General features: G+C 37.0%; 1 protein-coding gene across 1 annotated transcript in view; it reads left to right on the top strand.

Moving 5' to 3' along the window:
* The window catches only part of TTN (titin), a 283,199-nt gene that overhangs the window by 119,321 nt on the left and 145,760 nt on the right, over positions 1-18,118 (top strand). Inside the window, 30 exon segments of the mRNA XM_015561820.1 lie at positions 532-618; positions 847-927; positions 2,043-2,123; positions 2,524-2,607; positions 4,626-4,709; positions 4,963-5,043; positions 5,187-5,270; positions 5,439-5,522; positions 5,777-5,878; positions 6,300-6,416; positions 8,219-8,299; positions 8,477-8,554; positions 8,784-8,867; positions 9,010-9,093; positions 9,381-9,464; positions 9,685-9,768; positions 10,735-10,815; positions 11,120-11,326; positions 12,272-12,349; positions 12,554-12,628; positions 12,832-12,924; positions 13,674-13,751; positions 13,938-14,144; positions 14,359-14,442; positions 14,618-14,695; positions 15,212-15,295; positions 15,540-15,614; positions 15,839-15,922; positions 16,122-16,385; positions 17,295-17,369. Of these exon segments, the coding sequence (XP_015417306.1) occupies positions 532-618; positions 847-927; positions 2,043-2,123; positions 2,524-2,607; positions 4,626-4,709; positions 4,963-5,043; positions 5,187-5,270; positions 5,439-5,522; positions 5,777-5,878; positions 6,300-6,416; positions 8,219-8,299; positions 8,477-8,554; positions 8,784-8,867; positions 9,010-9,093; positions 9,381-9,464; positions 9,685-9,768; positions 10,735-10,815; positions 11,120-11,326; positions 12,272-12,349; positions 12,554-12,628; positions 12,832-12,924; positions 13,674-13,751; positions 13,938-14,144; positions 14,359-14,442; positions 14,618-14,695; positions 15,212-15,295; positions 15,540-15,614; positions 15,839-15,922; positions 16,122-16,385; positions 17,295-17,369 (2,943 nt within the window).

The following is an 18,118-nucleotide window of genomic DNA, read 5'->3' on the forward strand; positions in this document are numbered from 1 at the left end:
ATATGTGTACATATATTACTAAACAATTTACAAATCTGGAACCACCAAAATAAAAACATTCTTATATAATATTCATTTTATGTTGAGTTGCACATATGCATAATTTAACGAAATAATATTATCTTTGCTTCTAGTTTTACTTTATAATTACGTTATTTTTTAAAGGAAGGCTTTGTGTTGAATGAATAGTCTTCTAACTTTACTACGCAATGCAGTCCATGCATAGAATATTTCCCATCCTCTCATTTACATGGATAGACCCTAACAGATTGGGAAATGCATCACATTACATGTGAAGAAGTTGTGTCTATTTGATTCCCATTTAATAATGTTTGATAAAGGCTGCATGGGTCATTTGTCCCTGTAGATCAAACATGATTTGTTTTCTTGTGAACAATGAATTTGTCCTCAAGCTATCACATTAACCCACTCATTCTGTGTCTAAACACAAATATAGTATATGGCCTATGTATTTGATCTGCTGTGTTGCTGTAGAAAAATAAACACTAACATGAAATACTCTCTTTCCAGTACCAGCTGTGCATACAAAGAAGATGGTTATTTCAGAAGAAAAGATGTTCTTTGCCTCTCACACCGAGGAGGAGGTGTCAGTAACAGGTATAAGGCAAATTTGAATTTGGGTGGCTCAATAGAAGAGCTTTAGATGGATTTTCCTCTTCTTATCTAATTTGTGATTATGTAGGCATCTCTGTCTCCTTATAGTTCCCTGTCATCTTTTCATTTCTCATGTGTCTCCATTTTAATTTATATTTCAATATTCTCTGTAAATTACAATTACCACCCACAATGTGGCATACCAGTAATGAAAATGTACATTTTTTCAAGTTCCTGAGGTACAAAAGAAAACTGTTACCGAAGAGAAAATTCATGTTGCTGTTTCCAAAAAGATTGAACCTCCACCAAAAGGTATTGATGCATTCTGTTTCTAATATCTTTTAAAATTTCCATAGTAAATATCTGAATACATTAATCTATAATAATAAAAGCATAATATGCTAATTAGACTGGCCAGCCGAAGGACCTTCCAGATGACCTTCCAGATGAAGTTGGGGCTGCGAGGACCGAGCCCCTAGCACGAATTTCGTGCACCAGGCCCTTAGTTTTAAATAATAGATTTAGTCACATAGTCAGTAGACCCACAGTCACTATGTACAAAGGGCATCACAGGAGAGGGATGGGAAAACCAGGAGGAGGGTACAGGAGAGAGAAACAAAAGATACTGGAGGCTCTGTCCACACTTTAGGGAGCTTCCAATCTAGCGACCAGCTGTTTGGAAATACCAGCTCACTAGAGCTGATGGTTAAATTTTCAGGAACTTTGCTACCCAGTGTTTAATACCTCCATGATTGAAAGTTACATTATTTAAGCTTACAGTTAAATAAATTACATTTAAAAAAACTATGCTAATAAACACTCACCACTCCCTGTCTTACTGCCCTTTACTATTACAAAGGTTGTTTATGTTGATTGTATCTGTGTGGGGGAAATACTAGATAAATGGTGTGCTGTTGCACATCTCTTCCTAATCCACAATGATGACGTCATGGTCGTTGGCCAATATGGGAGTATTTGCACCTGGAGGGACATTGGAACTCAGAAATTGGGGCAGCTACAGATTAGGCCTCCGCTAGCCCCGTCCCGTCCCACCCCGCCCCACCCTGCCCGTGTCACATTGTTAAACATTTAGAGCACGGAAGATACTTGAGATCATCTAATGCAGCTGTTCTAATGTCGCTGTTTTATAAAAGTTACGTTTCTAAAACTAGTGTCTGAGGAAAGGGCGCTCCTACCTTTCCTGGGGATGCGGGGGCTCCTGTGGTTACAGGCGAGTAACAGTCACAGCGTGTTCCAGTCAGTTATTCGTCCGTTTCCCTTCACTCTTGTTTCTAACACATGACTTCCTTGCATTCAGTTGGTGTAAAACGCAATGTCTGTTCTTTATTTTAATTCTAAGTTTTGCAGCAACATAATGCTTTGTCAAAATGTACGCTTTCTAAAAAACAGTGCATTTGTTTTTAAAGTCCCTGAGCCACCTAAGAAAGCTGCCCCAGAAGTGGTTCCTGTTCCCACTCCTAAAAAGGTGGAGCCCCCACCGGCCAAAGGTAGAATCATATATTTTTAAAATTTTTCTTAGTATCTGTCCTCTTGTATCTTTTGCCATGAGATCTGTATTTTAACAAAGGAGCATCTTCAAAACATTTGTAATATGTTTAATTCTGTGTGTGTTGACCTCCTCAATGTGTGGTAATGTGTTATACAAGTACCAGCACCATTTGTAGACTTCAGACTATGCTAATGGGGTCTTTGTCAGCTTCATGTAACGTATGTGATGTCTCTACGGTATTGATGTATTTGCCATACATTGTCGTCACAAGTAGAGCATATAAAATGCTTCCTAAAGTCTTGTGCTCTTACTGAGTATTTATGCTTTAATGTAATCTTAAGTGTCTCAGAAGAAGACTAGACATTCTCAATATTTTTTCAAAAATGGTATCTTTAAAGTTCCTGAAGTTCCCAAGAAACCTGTGCCAGAGGAGAAAAAGCCCGTTCCTGTACCCAAGAAGGAACCTGCCGCTCCCCCAAAAGGTACATCAGACTGGTCATGGGTAACCCTGTGTCCCGAATGGGAGTCCCTTGCTTTCCATGGTCTTTATATGCTCTGCGCTGTCTTTCTATTTTATGTCTTTTGCACGCCCCGTGCATTTTTCACTTGTCTGTCACCTTCAGGGGTCGTGCTCTTGACATCCATTATTTATGATATTGAACATTCCAAAGGTACCACCAAAAAGTGTTACTAAGAAAAGCAACTACCTCAGACAGCTATCTTGAATTTTACCATCTTCCCTCTCTTAGAGAAAGAAGAAATATTTGTGAAACTCAATTTCTTCAGGCATGTTTCTAGGGAAAAAATTTTTCTCCTCATAGATGTGACTTTGTCTTAATTTAAAAAATGCTTTCATGAGTCTTGATAAGATCCAAAGACTGACAACTGCAGGGTGTTGGCAGAACGGAATGTTAACTAGGTAAAAAGGCACCCAGCACTGCTCACAGCTGCCACTCACCCGAGACATCAGTGATGCCACGTCCTCAATAGTTGGAAATATATTGATTTGTGACGTTGACTTTCACCATATCTCTTGAGACATTAATAGAACAATAATATTTGTCCTAAATGTTGCAGTTATCTACTTAGCTAACCAGGGAATCTTTCATGTTTAGATTCAAATGTGCCAGTCCCTTGCTTTGGTGTTCTAGATTTAGTGTTTGTTTATTTTGTTGTTTTGTTTTGGTTTGCTTGGTTTGGTTTGGTTTGGGGAGATAAAAGATACTACCTTATGGAGGCCACAAAGCTACAAACTGGTCGATTATAGAGAGATTCAGTAAGAATTCAACATCATTTAATTTAGGAGAAACCAGGCTGAAAGGAACTTACATAGTGTTTCCAATTTCTTCCTAAATCAAACCTGCTTTTCACTTTCTCAAACTCGTGGCTCTTTCAGAATTCTGGGACTTTTTCTTTAATCAAGTGACTTTTAAAGAATGATTTCTGACGATCTAATCATTAAAATATAATGAGTATATGAAAATAAAATATAATGATTATAATGAAAAAGCGATATTACTAAAATCAATACTAATATCAAAGCCACTGACCACTCCTGAAGGAGGCATGTCTGTTTCTAAATAAACAAATACACATACTGACATGTGTACATGTGTGAACATCCCATGTATGTAACATAACTCATACACACATGAGTGTATATCTGTATAATGATACCAAAATATTATAAGTGAAGGTATAGAGGTGCAGGAGTTCACAAAAACTTCCAATATCTTATTTAAAGTGGAAATATTTATTGCCAATAATGCAGGCTGTTAAAATAAATCTGTCGATTAAAAGTGCAACATCATCAACACTAGCACAAATAAACTAAACCCATCGTCAGCGTATGCTGGGTCAGGGATCCTATTAAAAGCTATTGAGCCTCTTAAAGAAAATCACGTATGCACATACCCTCGAAATTTTGTACACAGAATTCTCCAAAGCCATTGACACGTGGACGCCAGATTGAGAGGCTTACTCTAGAATAATAGTGTTTCCTAAGTTTTGTATACACTGCAAGGACACCAAAGAAATATCAGAAGGGGAAGGAGGGCAAATGTAAAATATGGTTTCCACTGTTCTAAAGAGCTCTTAGTCTCAGCCTAAAATAGTCTTAGATAACTTAAAACCATTGTCCTGTGGATTCCATTTCTCAAGTATAAAGAGATTTTATATACTATATGCACACTCCATAATTGCTGACGAATTTCTTTTTAATCAAAAACATATCAGTGTCTAAAGAGAGAATGGATTCTGTACACATCCTTCTGTGTGTATATCTTATTTTTAATGGCCTACATGCCTCTGTAACATCACCTGGGACATTTATCAGGTTGTGACCTTTATAATACTGTCGTTTACTTGTATGCATTATTTTGCCAAAGCACAGAAAATCTATAACAATGCTAATGGACTACATAAAGATCTTTGTATGTGCCTATGTCCATTCACAAAGTGATACGTACCTGAACTAACATTCTGTTTTAAACACTTTAAGTCCCAGGAGTGCCCAAGAAACCTGTTCCTGAAGAAAAGATTCCTGTTCCTGTTGCAAAGGAAAAGGAAGCCCCCCCAGCCGAAGGTACAGTGACTTACTTAGAAAAGAAGTTAAAAAGGAAAAAGAAAGCCCTGTTTATACATCTTGAGTACAAAACATTTTGGTGTTTAGTTACCTCTTAATTTAGTTAGTTAAATTCAAAATGAATGGTTTATGGTGTGAGTGAGAATTCAACAAGTGTGTCTGTCCACCTGCCTACTTTCTTAAAAAAAAATAACTGTACATTAGCTGCTTTGGAAAATATAAAGTCACTTCTCAAAATTAATGTCTTTTCAAGTTCCTGAAGTACAGAAGAGGGTTGTCACAGAAGAAAAAATAACCATTGTTACTCAGAGAGAGGAATCGCCACCACCAGCAGGTACTCAGTCCTCGCTCCATGACGTAACTGTCTTTCCTTCAAGCTTCTGTAATTGCATGTCTTCGTTAATGGGCTTGCCCATTCGATGTTGCTCGTTTATTTTGCCTTCCTGAGAATTTTAAAATCCAATACTATCCTTTAAGTGCCAGAAATACCAAAGAAGAAAGTTCCCGAAGGAAAAAGACCTATTCCTCCTCGGAAAGTGGAAGAAGCTCCACCACCAAAAGGTATTGTGTCTCCATCTTTCCAAGAACCATCTTTCGAATAGTATGTTCCCAGGCCAACGCTGATTTTGTTAGTTTTGTGCTATGAGTACGTTGTGGGTGTATATCTGTGTTTTGTGTTGGGCTTCGGAGAGGCCACACTCAGGTTCTGAAAAGTACATGTTTTTAAAGTGCCAGCTCTGCCTAAGAAACCTGTCCCAGAGGAGAAAGTTTCGGTACCAGTTCCTGTTGCTAAGAAAGCTCCTCCTCCCCGAGGTAGGGTTTGTCCCACGCCTCTGACAAAAATCTTTAGCCTGTGAATTCTTGCTGTTTCCTGTTTGTGTGTTTCTTGTTCTGACCCCTTGTCTGTCCTCCGATAAAATGTGTGTGTGTGTACTCGTGGTATGGTATGTAACTTGTTTTCCCATTTTGCTAGTGAAAGTGTGGTACTGTGCAAATCTTCCCCAAACTCTTGAGAGAATTGTTAAGATTCTTGGTTTTTCAACATCAACCTCCATGCTTTCTTAAAGCTGAAGTTTCTAAGAAAACCGTCCTAGAAGAAAAAAGATTTGCTGCTGAAGAAAAGCTATCCGTTGCAGTTCCTCACAAAGTGGAAGTCACGCGGCACGAAGGTACATGAGCAGAAGAGAGAAAGGGAGAAATGAGTTTTGCGTGTTTCCTCGAAGCCTTCTCTTCTTCCCAGACGTGATCGTTGACCGTAGCAGTTGTCCTTATCACTGTCGACTTGTTGTAGCCTCTGAGCCTGCACCTTTGTGTCTTCACTGGTCCCGGATCAGTCTTAGGAAGTGACTGGGGTGCTGGAAATGTGACCTCTGGGACAGTGGCCACTCTTGAACATAATTTGAATGTTCCTCTCAGTCTTGAGCTGGGCTGTCCCCTCATCTTAAATCAGCCCTCTCCTTCTTGTAATGAGGAACCACTATGGGGCCACACCCTCAGCAGACAGAAGAACCATTATCCATCTTTAGGGAACATGTGACTATTATTAGTATTTCAGGAGACTGAATGTAAATTAAATTTTATCTTTTAAAGTATCTGCAGAGGAGAAATGGAGTTATTCTGAACAAGAGGAAAGAGCGTCCATTTCAGTTTATAGAGAAGAAGAAAGAGAGGAGGAGGAGGAGGAAGTGGAGGTTACAGAATATGAAGGTAAATGATTCAAATAAGCTAGACATGATCTGGAGTCTTCATAAGTCATTTTCTTTCATAGATAATTTATCAATGAACAAAAAGTGACACAAATTTAGTGACTATCTACTGGCCTCATCAGATATATCTTTTGATCAAAACATGAGATTCAGGGACATTACTTAGAATAAACATCTAATGTATTCTTGTCCATTCTCTCTTATTTGGCCAAAAGTAGGGAGTGGGGAAAAAGAGGGGACGAAAGACTTCATATTTATAGGTAACTATTGGGGCAGGTATCTCTGTATTCATTTATCCTTCCATTAGGTAGGATTTGGTTTCAGTGGGGTGGATTGGCATAATCTTCACCTTGGTGGTCTAATGTCTAAAACAGGTGTAACATAAAGCAGTTTGATAGCACAGCTCACTAATGTGTCCTAACTCACAGTTTTAAAATTAAGAAAGAATTGTTACATTCCAGAAGTCAAGGCCATGTTTGAGAGTGAAGCACTGAGCACATAGGGCTTTCCTATATTTCATGTTTGGAAGAAACAATAGTGTAACATCTTTGGTTAGATTAACTTCTTATTCAGACGTTCCCATACCTGTAATGAGAGTTCTCTATAGTCTCTTAAGGCTTGAACAGGAAGCTGTATTTCAGTGTTGTGATACCTTTTCAATGAATGAAGATACCACTAGGTATACTGATCAAGTCCAACATCTGAAAGAATGTTCTTAAGAAAGTTCTAATGTGGCTCTTAAGATAAATCAATAAGTTTTAACAAATTAACTCTCTTCCCAATGAAAAAGATGAGTAGAGCTGTATATTTAGATGCCCTCAGTGCATCTCTGGCTTATAAATGATGCCCCACCGCTTCTCTGCTTGGCAGAAAAGTCCATGGGAAATCCAGATGTATAGTCTTAATGGAATGGCTTGGCATAACAAAATGAGACATGGCTCCCAAGGGGAAGCCTACCGGTTCTTTTGTTTCCTGGGAATGGCCAAGATAAGGGGCATAAGTCAGGAATCTAATGGATTCAAAAAGGGCACTCTCCCTTCCAGAAATGTTTGAGAAACCAAACATAACATGAATGCAAAGAAAGTTCTCATTGTATGAATCTGATTTGAGTTTCTGACATTATGCATATAATTGCTTTTGGTACTACAGACTCTAGTTAAAAGGAAAACATTCTATGATAGTCTTATGTTTTTATTAAGCCCAAAAGATTTAGGAGAAAGCTGGGTAGCCTATTAAATTTACTTCTAATGTAAAGATATATGTCTATAACTAGAGTTTTCTAGTCTATAATTAACTTTATACACATAAGCTCTTTTGCCATACCTACCCCACAAAACTGGAGAGGGGGTGGGGGGGGACTTGTTTCCAAGTCCTCAGTAGGTTTTTCTCATGTGATACAGGTCTGGTCTTTCTTATAAATGTTTATGCTTCTTCAAGTATGTTTATGTCTTGTAGCCTTTGAATTTAGAGTTTCTTTTTTTTTTAACTTATCTTCAAATACTTAAAAGCCACTGGAATTGTTTTTGTCTTGTATTTGTCCTGTTCTTCCTGTAAATATAAGCATTATTATATCTTTATGATATACTGAAATATTAAGTTAATGAAGCTTACTTCCCATACTCTTTATTAAGGCACATACTTTGATTAAAATGTTCTTTGTCGCTATTTTAAATAGTAACAACCAGGGATTTGGCAAGTGTTAAACTTTTGCCATTGTAATTACTCTTGGAGGAATAGATTACAACTCAAGTCTAACATGAAAAGCACTACAACTTACCTTCTTTAAAATTGATGTCTTTAAAGTGCTGGAAGAACCTGAGGAGTATGTTGTAGAAGAAAAACTGCACATTATCTCCAAGAGAGTAGAAGCTGAACCAGCCGAAGGTACATCAACTCTTGAATTAGTTCTAGCCCTTTGTGTCACATTCTCTATGTTCTCTTGTAGCTATTGTCTATATCACAGATGTTGATAAGTATCATGTCTAAGTAAAAAGATTCCTTACATTTTTATTAAAAAGAAATATGGACATTGCTACAAATGTATTTTATAATCTTTTCAAGTGCCTGAGAAGCATGAGAAGAAAATTGTACCAAAACCAAAAATCCCTGCTAAAATAGAGGAACCTCTACCAGCGAAAGGTACAGTTCTTGCAAAGAAATCATACCACTTGTCTTAATAGCGATAATAATGTCTTTAATATAACTGCCTAAACTTCTGTCAGTGTGTGTGTATAAACATTTTTGCTGAATGTAGCCATTAATGTTTGTGTAAACGTGTAATCTTTTCAAAAAGTGAGTTCTTTGCCGCCAAACGAGGTCGCTTCTTCTATTAGTCAAACTAATATTCTTGAACATAATCTTTCTGAAGTTCCCGAAGCACCTAAGAAAACTGTGCTAGAAAAGAAAATTCCGGCCGCAGTTCCGAAAAAGGAAAAGGTGCCGCCAGCTAAAGGTATATTGGGGTTTCCTTTATTCTCGTAGAATGCCTGTCTTTTTTAACCTTAAATTCATACATTCTTCAAATTTTTATGACATTAACAAGAAGATAAATGTGCCTATTGTGTGTTTGACTGTGTTGCCTGATGTCTTTTAAGTGCCAGAAGAACCAAAGAAACCAATTCCTGAAAAAAGGGTTCCTCCCAAAGCGGCTAAACTAGAAGAGCCTCCCCCCACCAAAGGTAAATGAGACCCCCCGGCAGGAAAGCTAGACACGTGTCCCGTCTTGCGTCCTCTCGCTGCTGTCTTTGGGTCACCCCTTTTACGTGGAGGTTATTGGTGTGTGTTGGTGGCAGTGGTGTATTCTCGCCTTGTCTATGGGTGGAGTATTACTTACTTGACGTGAAGTTTATTTGTGTGTACCTTGTAAACTGTTACATGCTAAAAATTCACAGTACTTTCTGGCTAATATATTTTTGAATTCCACTTTAAGTAATATCACTCCCTAATCCTACAATTATCTTTTAAGTGACTGAGAGGCACATGCAAATTACCCAGGAAGAAAAAGTTCATGTTGCTGTAACTAAAAGAGAGGAGCCTCCTAGAGCCAGAGGTACTTGGAGCCTTTGCATACACAGAACGTTGTCCTGACCCTGTTCTCCTTACCACGCACACTGGTTACGGGTGCTGGTTGTTGTCATTATTACACGCATTGTTTTATGTTGGAAATAATGACAATGTCAGGTCTTTTATGTTTGAGTTGCTATGAAACGACTACCTTTTGGTGGTTTGCATGAGGGAACAAGTCTTTAAAGTGAAATCTGTCTTTAAAGTGCCCGAGGAACCCAAGAGAGCTGTTCCAGAAGAAAAGGTTCTCAAACTCAAACCTAAAAAAGAGGAGGCGCCACCGGCCACAGGTACACCAGCTCTTTCAGAAATTGAAATAAGCATATAGGTATTGAAACTAATCTAGTGGAGTTTAGGTTCTTGGGGAAAATAATTTAAATATATTTTATATATAAAATACATATGTTATTTTATATCACTTCAAAACTAAACATTTCAGATACCAGAAAGTTTTCTCTCCTCTTTCTTTTCTTTTTTTAAAATATTTTTTATTGATTTCAGAGAGGAAGGGAGAAAGAGAGAGAGAAACATCAATGATGAGAGAGAATCAATGATGGGCTGCCTCCTGCACATCCCCTACTGAGATCAAGCCCACAGCCAGGGCATGTGCCCTGGACTGAAATCGAACCGTGACCTCCTGATTCATAGGTCAACACTCAACCAGAGCCACGCCCACTGGGCTTCTTTCTTTTCTTAAAAAATCTGAAGCTCCCCCCAAACATGTAGATACTTTTCCTTAAAATGTACTTGTCATCTATTATGTCTTTATTTGTCTATATGCTAAACTTGTCTGCCAAAATGCTTGTTTTATGTGGCAATCTTTGATGAAAATTAAAAAATTTTTAATCCTTTTATTTAATCCTTAATTTTTAAAAATTTTTAATGTAATTTTTTTATATTTTGCTATTAGATTATGAAAATATTTTAGGATTAAGGTGAAGAAACTATGTAACACAAGTTTCTGTCTTGTGCTTGTTTCATAGTCATTATGTTGTCTAGTTGCCTTTTTAAACGTTTATAAATACTACTTGATCTTCTGAAATTACTGTGTCTTTAAAGCATTAAGGAGCTTAGAAAGCAGTATATGTATATTGTCATGTTTATTTCCAATTCTATTGATTTTTCTTGCCATTTAAATGAAAAATTTGAACACAGTTATGGTCATCTTTGTCCTTGGATTGTTCGTACACAAATTCTCTTAATACACATATATTTAAAATCTTGCAATTCACTTTTAATAATTACTCTTTTTAAAGTGACTGAAGTCAGGAAAAGAGCTGTTAAAGAAGAAAAGATATCCATTGAAGTCCCAAAAAGAGAACCTCGTCCCACTAAAGGTATATTGTGCTTTGACTAAATAATAAAATGAAGCATGAAACTACGCAGCTCTTTGCCTGCTAGCTCCTAATTTGACTCCCATTCTTTACTGGCTTATTGCTGACTAAAGGTGGGGAATCTAACATTTGAAATCATGAATAGCAAATGTACACTCTGTAGTACCCTGACCAAGAAAGGACAGTCAGAGTCTCCCATAGTTAGTGCATGAGACCATCACAAAGGGAATGAAATCAAAGCACATTGTCATTCTTATCCCTAAATGGGCTTCAAGTATAATGTTGCCTGTTGTCAATATTATTCTAGAAGTAACTGTAACAGAAGAGAAAGAATGGTCTTACACCCGAGAGGAAGAAACTGTTTCAGTGCATCGGGAAGAGGAATATGAAGCATACGAAGAATACGATTATAAAGAATTTGAGGAGTATGAACCAGCAGAAGAATATGACCAATATGAAGATTATGAGGAACGTGAACTTGAACATTATGAAGAGTCTAAAGAATATATCACAGGTATGAACAAAACTGCAAACTTGAACCACATTAAGTACACGCAAATTCCATTAGAACAGGATACAATTTTGGGTGCCCAGAGAAATTTGGAAAGAACTTTGTTTCCTTTGGCAACTTCAAAATGTTTGTTTTCTTGGATAACTTCTAGAAAAATATCTCTATAATAATCTTACTGTTAGATTGGGTTTGGGGAATAACCTATTAACTCCTTATTTTTGCTTTTATGCAAAATAGCAATGTCATTGCATTTCTTTCTCCAAAAAGTTAGGAATTTAGCTGCAAATGCCTATGATCATTCTAATACATGATCAAAAACTTCTGAGCATCTCTCATTATGAGGCTTGTTGTGATCAAGCATGATAGGCTATTGAGAAAACTCTCTAGCCTCAGGGGTCCCATCATCAAACTTGACCAAGACTCTTTCAAAGGTAAAGGCAGAGACGAAGGCTAACAAGCAGTTGTGTTTTATCTCATGAAGATCATATTTTCAGGCCTATAATTTCAGTTCCAAAGAATTTATTTTATTCAAAAAATTGGAACTTTGAAATGAGTCAGTATTATGTCCCTTAATTTCTGATGTTTCTGAGTCTAACTTTGGGGTCATTCTGTGTAGTTTTTGAAGATAACATTAAAAGTCAAACTTATATAGACACGAGGTTTAACCACCATTTTGTCTACCAGAAGTGAAGTGAGGATTTTAATATGTAAGAGATAGCGGAAATTACCTAATAGAAATAAATAGCAAGGAGGAGAGGGCACTGTAGGCTTGTTTAGGTTTCTTAGACCTTATCCTTCTGGGATCTCTGATTCTCACTCACCTCTAGAGGCTATGACTACACCGTAGATGAAAGAGAATATTTTAATTATTTGAGTATATTTAAGCAATACTATTCTTTATTTATGTTCTCACATCTAACATTAAATACCCTGTATGTACTTTTAAAGAACCTGAGAAGCCTATCCCAGTAAAGCCTGTACAAGAAGAACCGGTTCCCACAAAACCAAAGGCCCCACCCACTAAAGGTAGAGTGAGAAAAACTTTATCAGTACTGAGAGACCTGTCTTCACGTCAGTCATACTATAAATACCTGTTGTAGTGGCAGTATACTATTCATGTGTGTGTTTGGGGATGTTGTGTTGTATGTCGTATTTCTTAACTTTTTATTCTTACTACTCTTGAGCAATCGGGTTCAGGTTTGTAAATCTGTTAATGTTGATATTTTCAAGTTGTGAAGAAAGCTGTCCCTGAAGAAAAAGTACCAGTGCCCATTCCTAAGAAACTCAAACCTCTACCACCCAAAGGTACTTTTCGGAGTGATAACTCCCCAAACGTCTTTGTTACTTGTGTTCTAGAAACGTGTCTTACCACCTGGTCTGACATTCTTTGTTTTTACAAAACGTATTGTTGTAGTCCTGATGCTTACATGTCAGTTTTTCGTATATTTTTATTTACACTGTATCCATGTGGTTGGTTTTAATGCTCTTCAATAATTAATATCTTTAAGTGCCTGAAGAATCAAAGAAAGTTGTTGAGGAAAAAGTACGCATTTCAATTACCAAACGCGAAAAAGAGCAGGTGACTGAACCAGCTGCTAAAGGTATAATAATTTCCTTCTTAGACCGGGTCTTTTTAATGTCTTTTATAAAATCCAGGCAGCTATGCTTCACTTCATTTCATTGTTGTGTGTCTTTTAAATTAATCGTTTGGAAAATATTGGATGTAAAAATCTGTAGATATAGGATAAGAAGTTAATGTTACCTTTAAAAGGCAAAGTTATTTCAAAATATATCCATAGCCTTTTATACATTGGCTGCATCCTGTCACATGGCTACAATATATAGGAAATAGAATGTTTGGATGTCAAGTCAGTGACCATTTGGCACATTCCTGGCTTATCTAAATTGATGTAATGATATAACCATATTCCTTCTAAAGCCATTCTGAAGATTAAGAAAAAGCTAACTCAGTGTCTAGTAATTTTTCTTTTGCTTTTTACTAAGTATAAAGTAACTTCTCTATAATTTCAGAAAGCTTAGTTACCTAGAATTTAGCCTTTCATTTCCAGTAAGGGATATTTCCTTTAGGCAGAGACACCTGAACACTAAACATGATTTCACATTTGGGCTCTGCTCCCTCAAGTTTACTTGAGTACTTCTGTATGTTTTTATCCCAGTGAGGTTCAGAATTATTTCCGTGGAACATGTAAAGTTTCTTATGGATGAACTATGCTTCTATCACACAAGAAGCACTTGAAAATTATTCTGTCTGCTTAAAGAACAACAAAGCAAGAGTTGTCTGGGTGGCCCATTTCTTACATTAAAATGTCCCTATACTTAATATTTCAAGTGCCCATGAAGCCCAAGAGGGTTGTCACAGAAGAAAAAGTGCTTATTCCTAAAAAAGAAGTAGCAGCACCTGTTAAAGGTACTTAATGCCACTCTTTTTAATGTTTTGTTCGTCTTTGATATGAAATTCATGTTCAGTTCTATGTGTGAAGTTCTGTGTGCAAGGCAAAGCCTGTTCTTCTGTTACAAATGGTTGTGTTCCTAACATGTCTAAATTTTGTTGAGATATTGGAAAATGTCCAACCTAAAGATAATATCTTTAAAGTGCCAGAAGCACCTAAAAGACCAGAACCAGAAGAGATTACCTTTGAAGAGGAAGTTGTAACCCAAGTAGAGGAATATCTTGAAGAAGAAGAAGAAGAAGAAGAAGAGTATGTTCATGAAGAAGAGTACCTTCATGAAGAAGAAGAGTACCTTCATGAAGAAGAGGAAGTCATAACTGAAGAAGTGGTACCAGTAGTTCCAGTCAAAGGTAGATTCCATCTCCTACAAAGGGATACAGAGCAGCATCTTTGGAGTCTGAGTGTCTAATTTGATCAGATTCTGGGGTGTATTAGTACAGATGATCAATTCTGCTTATTTTAGAAATAGACACTTTTAGATGCTGAAGTATGATTTCTGCAGTTGTTTTTTACATTCTATATCTTTTTTCAACCTTTCCAAAATTCTTAATAATATCTTTAAAGTGCCTGAGATACCTAAGAAACCTGTTCCGGAAGAGAAGAAACCTGTTCCTGTTCCCAAAAAGAAGGAAGCCCCACCAGCAAAAGGTACACCATCATTCATATCATGGCCAGAGGAAAGCCTTTATCTGCAGATAAATAACTGTCTTCTGAGTTCAAAACCTTGTGTGTGTTGTATGTGTTGTTAGAAATGTTAACTGTACTTTGTATGGATGTGTTGTCACTGGTAGTTAGAACTTACCGATAAACAATATCTTTGAAGTGCCTGAGATTCCTAAGAAGCCAGAGGAGAAAGTTCCTGTGCCCATTCCTAAAAAAGAGAAGGCTCCACCAGCTAAAGGTATCTCTCTTTGTAGTCCATCAAGGGGATAGTGTAGTAATCTACTCACTATACTAGACATAGTATAACTTGATGAATCTTATCAGTTCTTTCCCCATAATGATATTAACAATATTAACGACAAGGCAAGGACCCGCCCAACTGGTTATAGGAACACTTTACTGTGCAGCCATCTCTGAATTTTGCTATTGTAGCATGCTGATGCTTCATGCTTGGCTCCTCCTCCTTAGTAGAAATCTCTTAGTGTAAAATAGATACTTATCATAACACCAAAATGGACAAAACCACTATTTACCAGGCATTATGTGCTGTCTTCGTCACCAATCTATGTTTTTACAGTGTTGTCGTTGTTTTTTTAATTTTTATTTTTGTGAATTCCTTTGTTTGTGGTTGTTGTTTTCAATCTTAAAGTGAAACCGTTAGAAGATCTATGATGCTTCAATTAAGTCCTGAGATTGCTGGATTCTTCTCAGTGGGTGGAAAATGTGACACTAACCCTATTTGATATCTTTAAAGTTCCTGAAGTACCCAAGAAACCTGTGCCGGAGGAGAAAGTGCCTGTACCAGTTCCTAAAAAGGTGGAGGCTCCACCCGCAGAAGGTACATAAACTTGCAATGTTGCAAATCATTTTTATTCCACATTTGCATGTGAGTAAAAATTAATCTTTGGGGATGCAACTCTTTCATATTCCCGTATGGGAAAGAAAATATTTACTTTAAGGATAAAATCCTTCTTGAGATACCTTGGTTGTAGTTTTACTACCTTATCTTAATCTTTTGGAGGCTATGCTTTGACTCAAAATTTTATGTTGTATAAAATTTTTTCTAAACCATCTCTTTAAAGTGCCCAAGAAGCCTGTGCCTGAGAAGAAGGTGCCAGTTCCTGCTCCTAAGAAAGTAGAGGCTCCACCTGTGAAAGGTACATCACTTCACCTTTTAAAGTGCCTGAGAAAAAACAAACAAACCTTTTTTTTAAAAAAATGTTTATGTATATTCACATATAAATGCTCCCACAATATTTCATGTTCTTTAAAATTGTCTTCTTAGAAATATAAAAATCAGGTGTTTCGTGATTCTTTTTCATGCCTATTGTATCAAACATGTAAAAGAACACGTGATTAAAGACAAATAATATCTTTAAAGTGCCAGAGGTGCCCAAGAAGCTCATTCCAGAAGAAAAGAAACCAACACCTGTTCTGAAAAAAGTAGAGGCTCCACCCCCCAAAGGTACTTTCATCTCTAATAGAACCAGGGCCCAAGGGAAAACTAGTTGGTATTATACAGCCTCACTAATTCTAATTAATGCTTGATGACCTTTACATTGCTGACATGTGGTGCTCTATGATCACAGATGATTGGCTTTTTGTGTTGTTATTAATGTTGTGCATACACGTGGTGCTTGATGGTTGAATAAATATCTTTAAAGTGCCAAAGAAACGGGAGCCAGCTCCAGTTCCTGTAGCTCTGCCTCGGGAAGAGGAAGTTCCATTCGAAGAAGAAATTCCTCCTGAGGAGGAAGTTTTACCTGAGGAAGAGGAAATTCTTCCAGAAGAAGAGGAAGTCCCTCCTGAGGAAGAGGAGGAGGAAGTTCCTCCTGAGGAGGAAGAATTCGTACCTGAGGACGAAGTTGTCCCTGAAGAAGAAGAAGCTGTTCCAGAAATTAAACCCAAGGTGCCAGTACCTGCAAGAGGTATAGCATCTCTTCTTGGAATCACCAAGGCCTCTTGTGTGTTGAATTCTGCCTTTCCATCTTTTTACTCATCTCCAATTTTGCCTATCATGCTTTACCCTCTATGTTGTCCACCATCTAAATCTTAGAAAACATTCCATGTATATGTGCTCTTATTAATGTGTCTGTCTTGTGTGTTTGTCTATGCCAAAAGGGAATACACAGTCTTCAGAGCGTCACCAGAAAAAATATGGTGGAACTGGGTTGTAGAAAAAATTTACATTTATGAAGTAAACAGTCACATTTTCACTTCTAAAACTGTGCAGGAACTCTGATCTCCATTTTTCATTGGATTCAAAGCAATATTTAGAACAAGGATGAAAGGATATGACCCAAAGCTGCCACAAAATTTGTGCCTGATTATAATTTTATTAGAAATCATAATGGATTTCAAGAACTCAGAAATGATGATGATTTAATAAGTTACTAGTGAAATTTAAATTGATGAAGTGACCACATATCAGAGCTCCTGGTACTGGTCAAAATAAATATATGTGTGCCTTCAAGTTCAGTTACATTTTCTGCAAAAGATCATGGTACCACTACTTGAAATAAGCATAACTCCCCCATCAGACTAAATAGTCATGTAATCAATGAAATGGTAAAGCTGATCCTTTATAGGATTTCAAGGACTCAGAAATGTTTTATAGATGAAATTTAAATTGATGAAGTGACCACATATCAGATATTAAATTAGGATGCTGTTTTGGCTCCATAAAATCTAATTATATTGTAACATTTGGACTCCCAAATTGCATTACATCCTACCCTGAGTGAGTGTTGCATGTTGGTCTTTCTGTGTGTGGACTTCTTGTGTTCTCTCTTTTTTGTCCCTCACAATATTCTTATCATGAAATGATGTCTTTAAAGTGCCTGAGGTTAAGAAGAAAGTGCCAGAGAAGAAAGTGATCATTCCTAAGAAAGAGGAGGCTCCCCCTACCACAGGTACTGCTGTTCCCAAGCAAATCAGACACGGCCATTTCTTTCCATCACCTGTAAATGTCAAAATGTTCTGTTTCAGTGTTTGCTAACATAACTCATACTATTGCTGAGTCCATTGTCTCGGTGTTTGTGAAACTGAAATTATAACATAAAATATTTTCTGTGAAAGATCATGGTACCACTACTTGAAATAAGCATAACTCCCCCATCAGACTAAATAGTCATGTAATCAATGAAATGGTAAAGCTGATCCTTTATTGGATTTCAAGAACTCAGAAATGATGATGATTTAATAAGTTACTAGTGAAATTTAAATTGATGAAGTGACCACATATCAGATATTAAAATAGGATGATGTTTTTGGCTCCATAAAATCTAATTATATCATAACATTTGGACTCCCAACTTGCATTACATCCTATCCTGAGTGAGTGTTGCATGTTGGTCTTTCTGTGTGTGGACTTCTTGTGTTCTCTCTTTTTTGTCCCTCACAATATTCTTATCATGAAATGATGTCTTTAAAGTACCCGAGGTTAAGAAGAAAGTGCCAGAGAAGAAAGTGATCATTCCTAAGAAAGAGGAGGCTCCCCCTACCACAGGTACTGCTGTTCCCAAGCAAATCAGACACGGCCATTTCTTTCCATCACCTGTAAATGTCAAAATGTTCTGTTTCAGTGTTTGCTAACATAACTCATACTATTGCTGAGTCCATTGTCTCGGTGTTTGTGAAACTGAAATTATAACATAAAATA

This window comes from Myotis davidii, unplaced genomic scaffold (assembly GCF_000327345.1).
Source record: "Myotis davidii unplaced genomic scaffold, ASM32734v1 scaffold370, whole genome shotgun sequence".
In the NCBI taxonomy this organism is placed as follows: Eukaryota; Metazoa; Chordata; class Mammalia; order Chiroptera; family Vespertilionidae; genus Myotis; species Myotis davidii.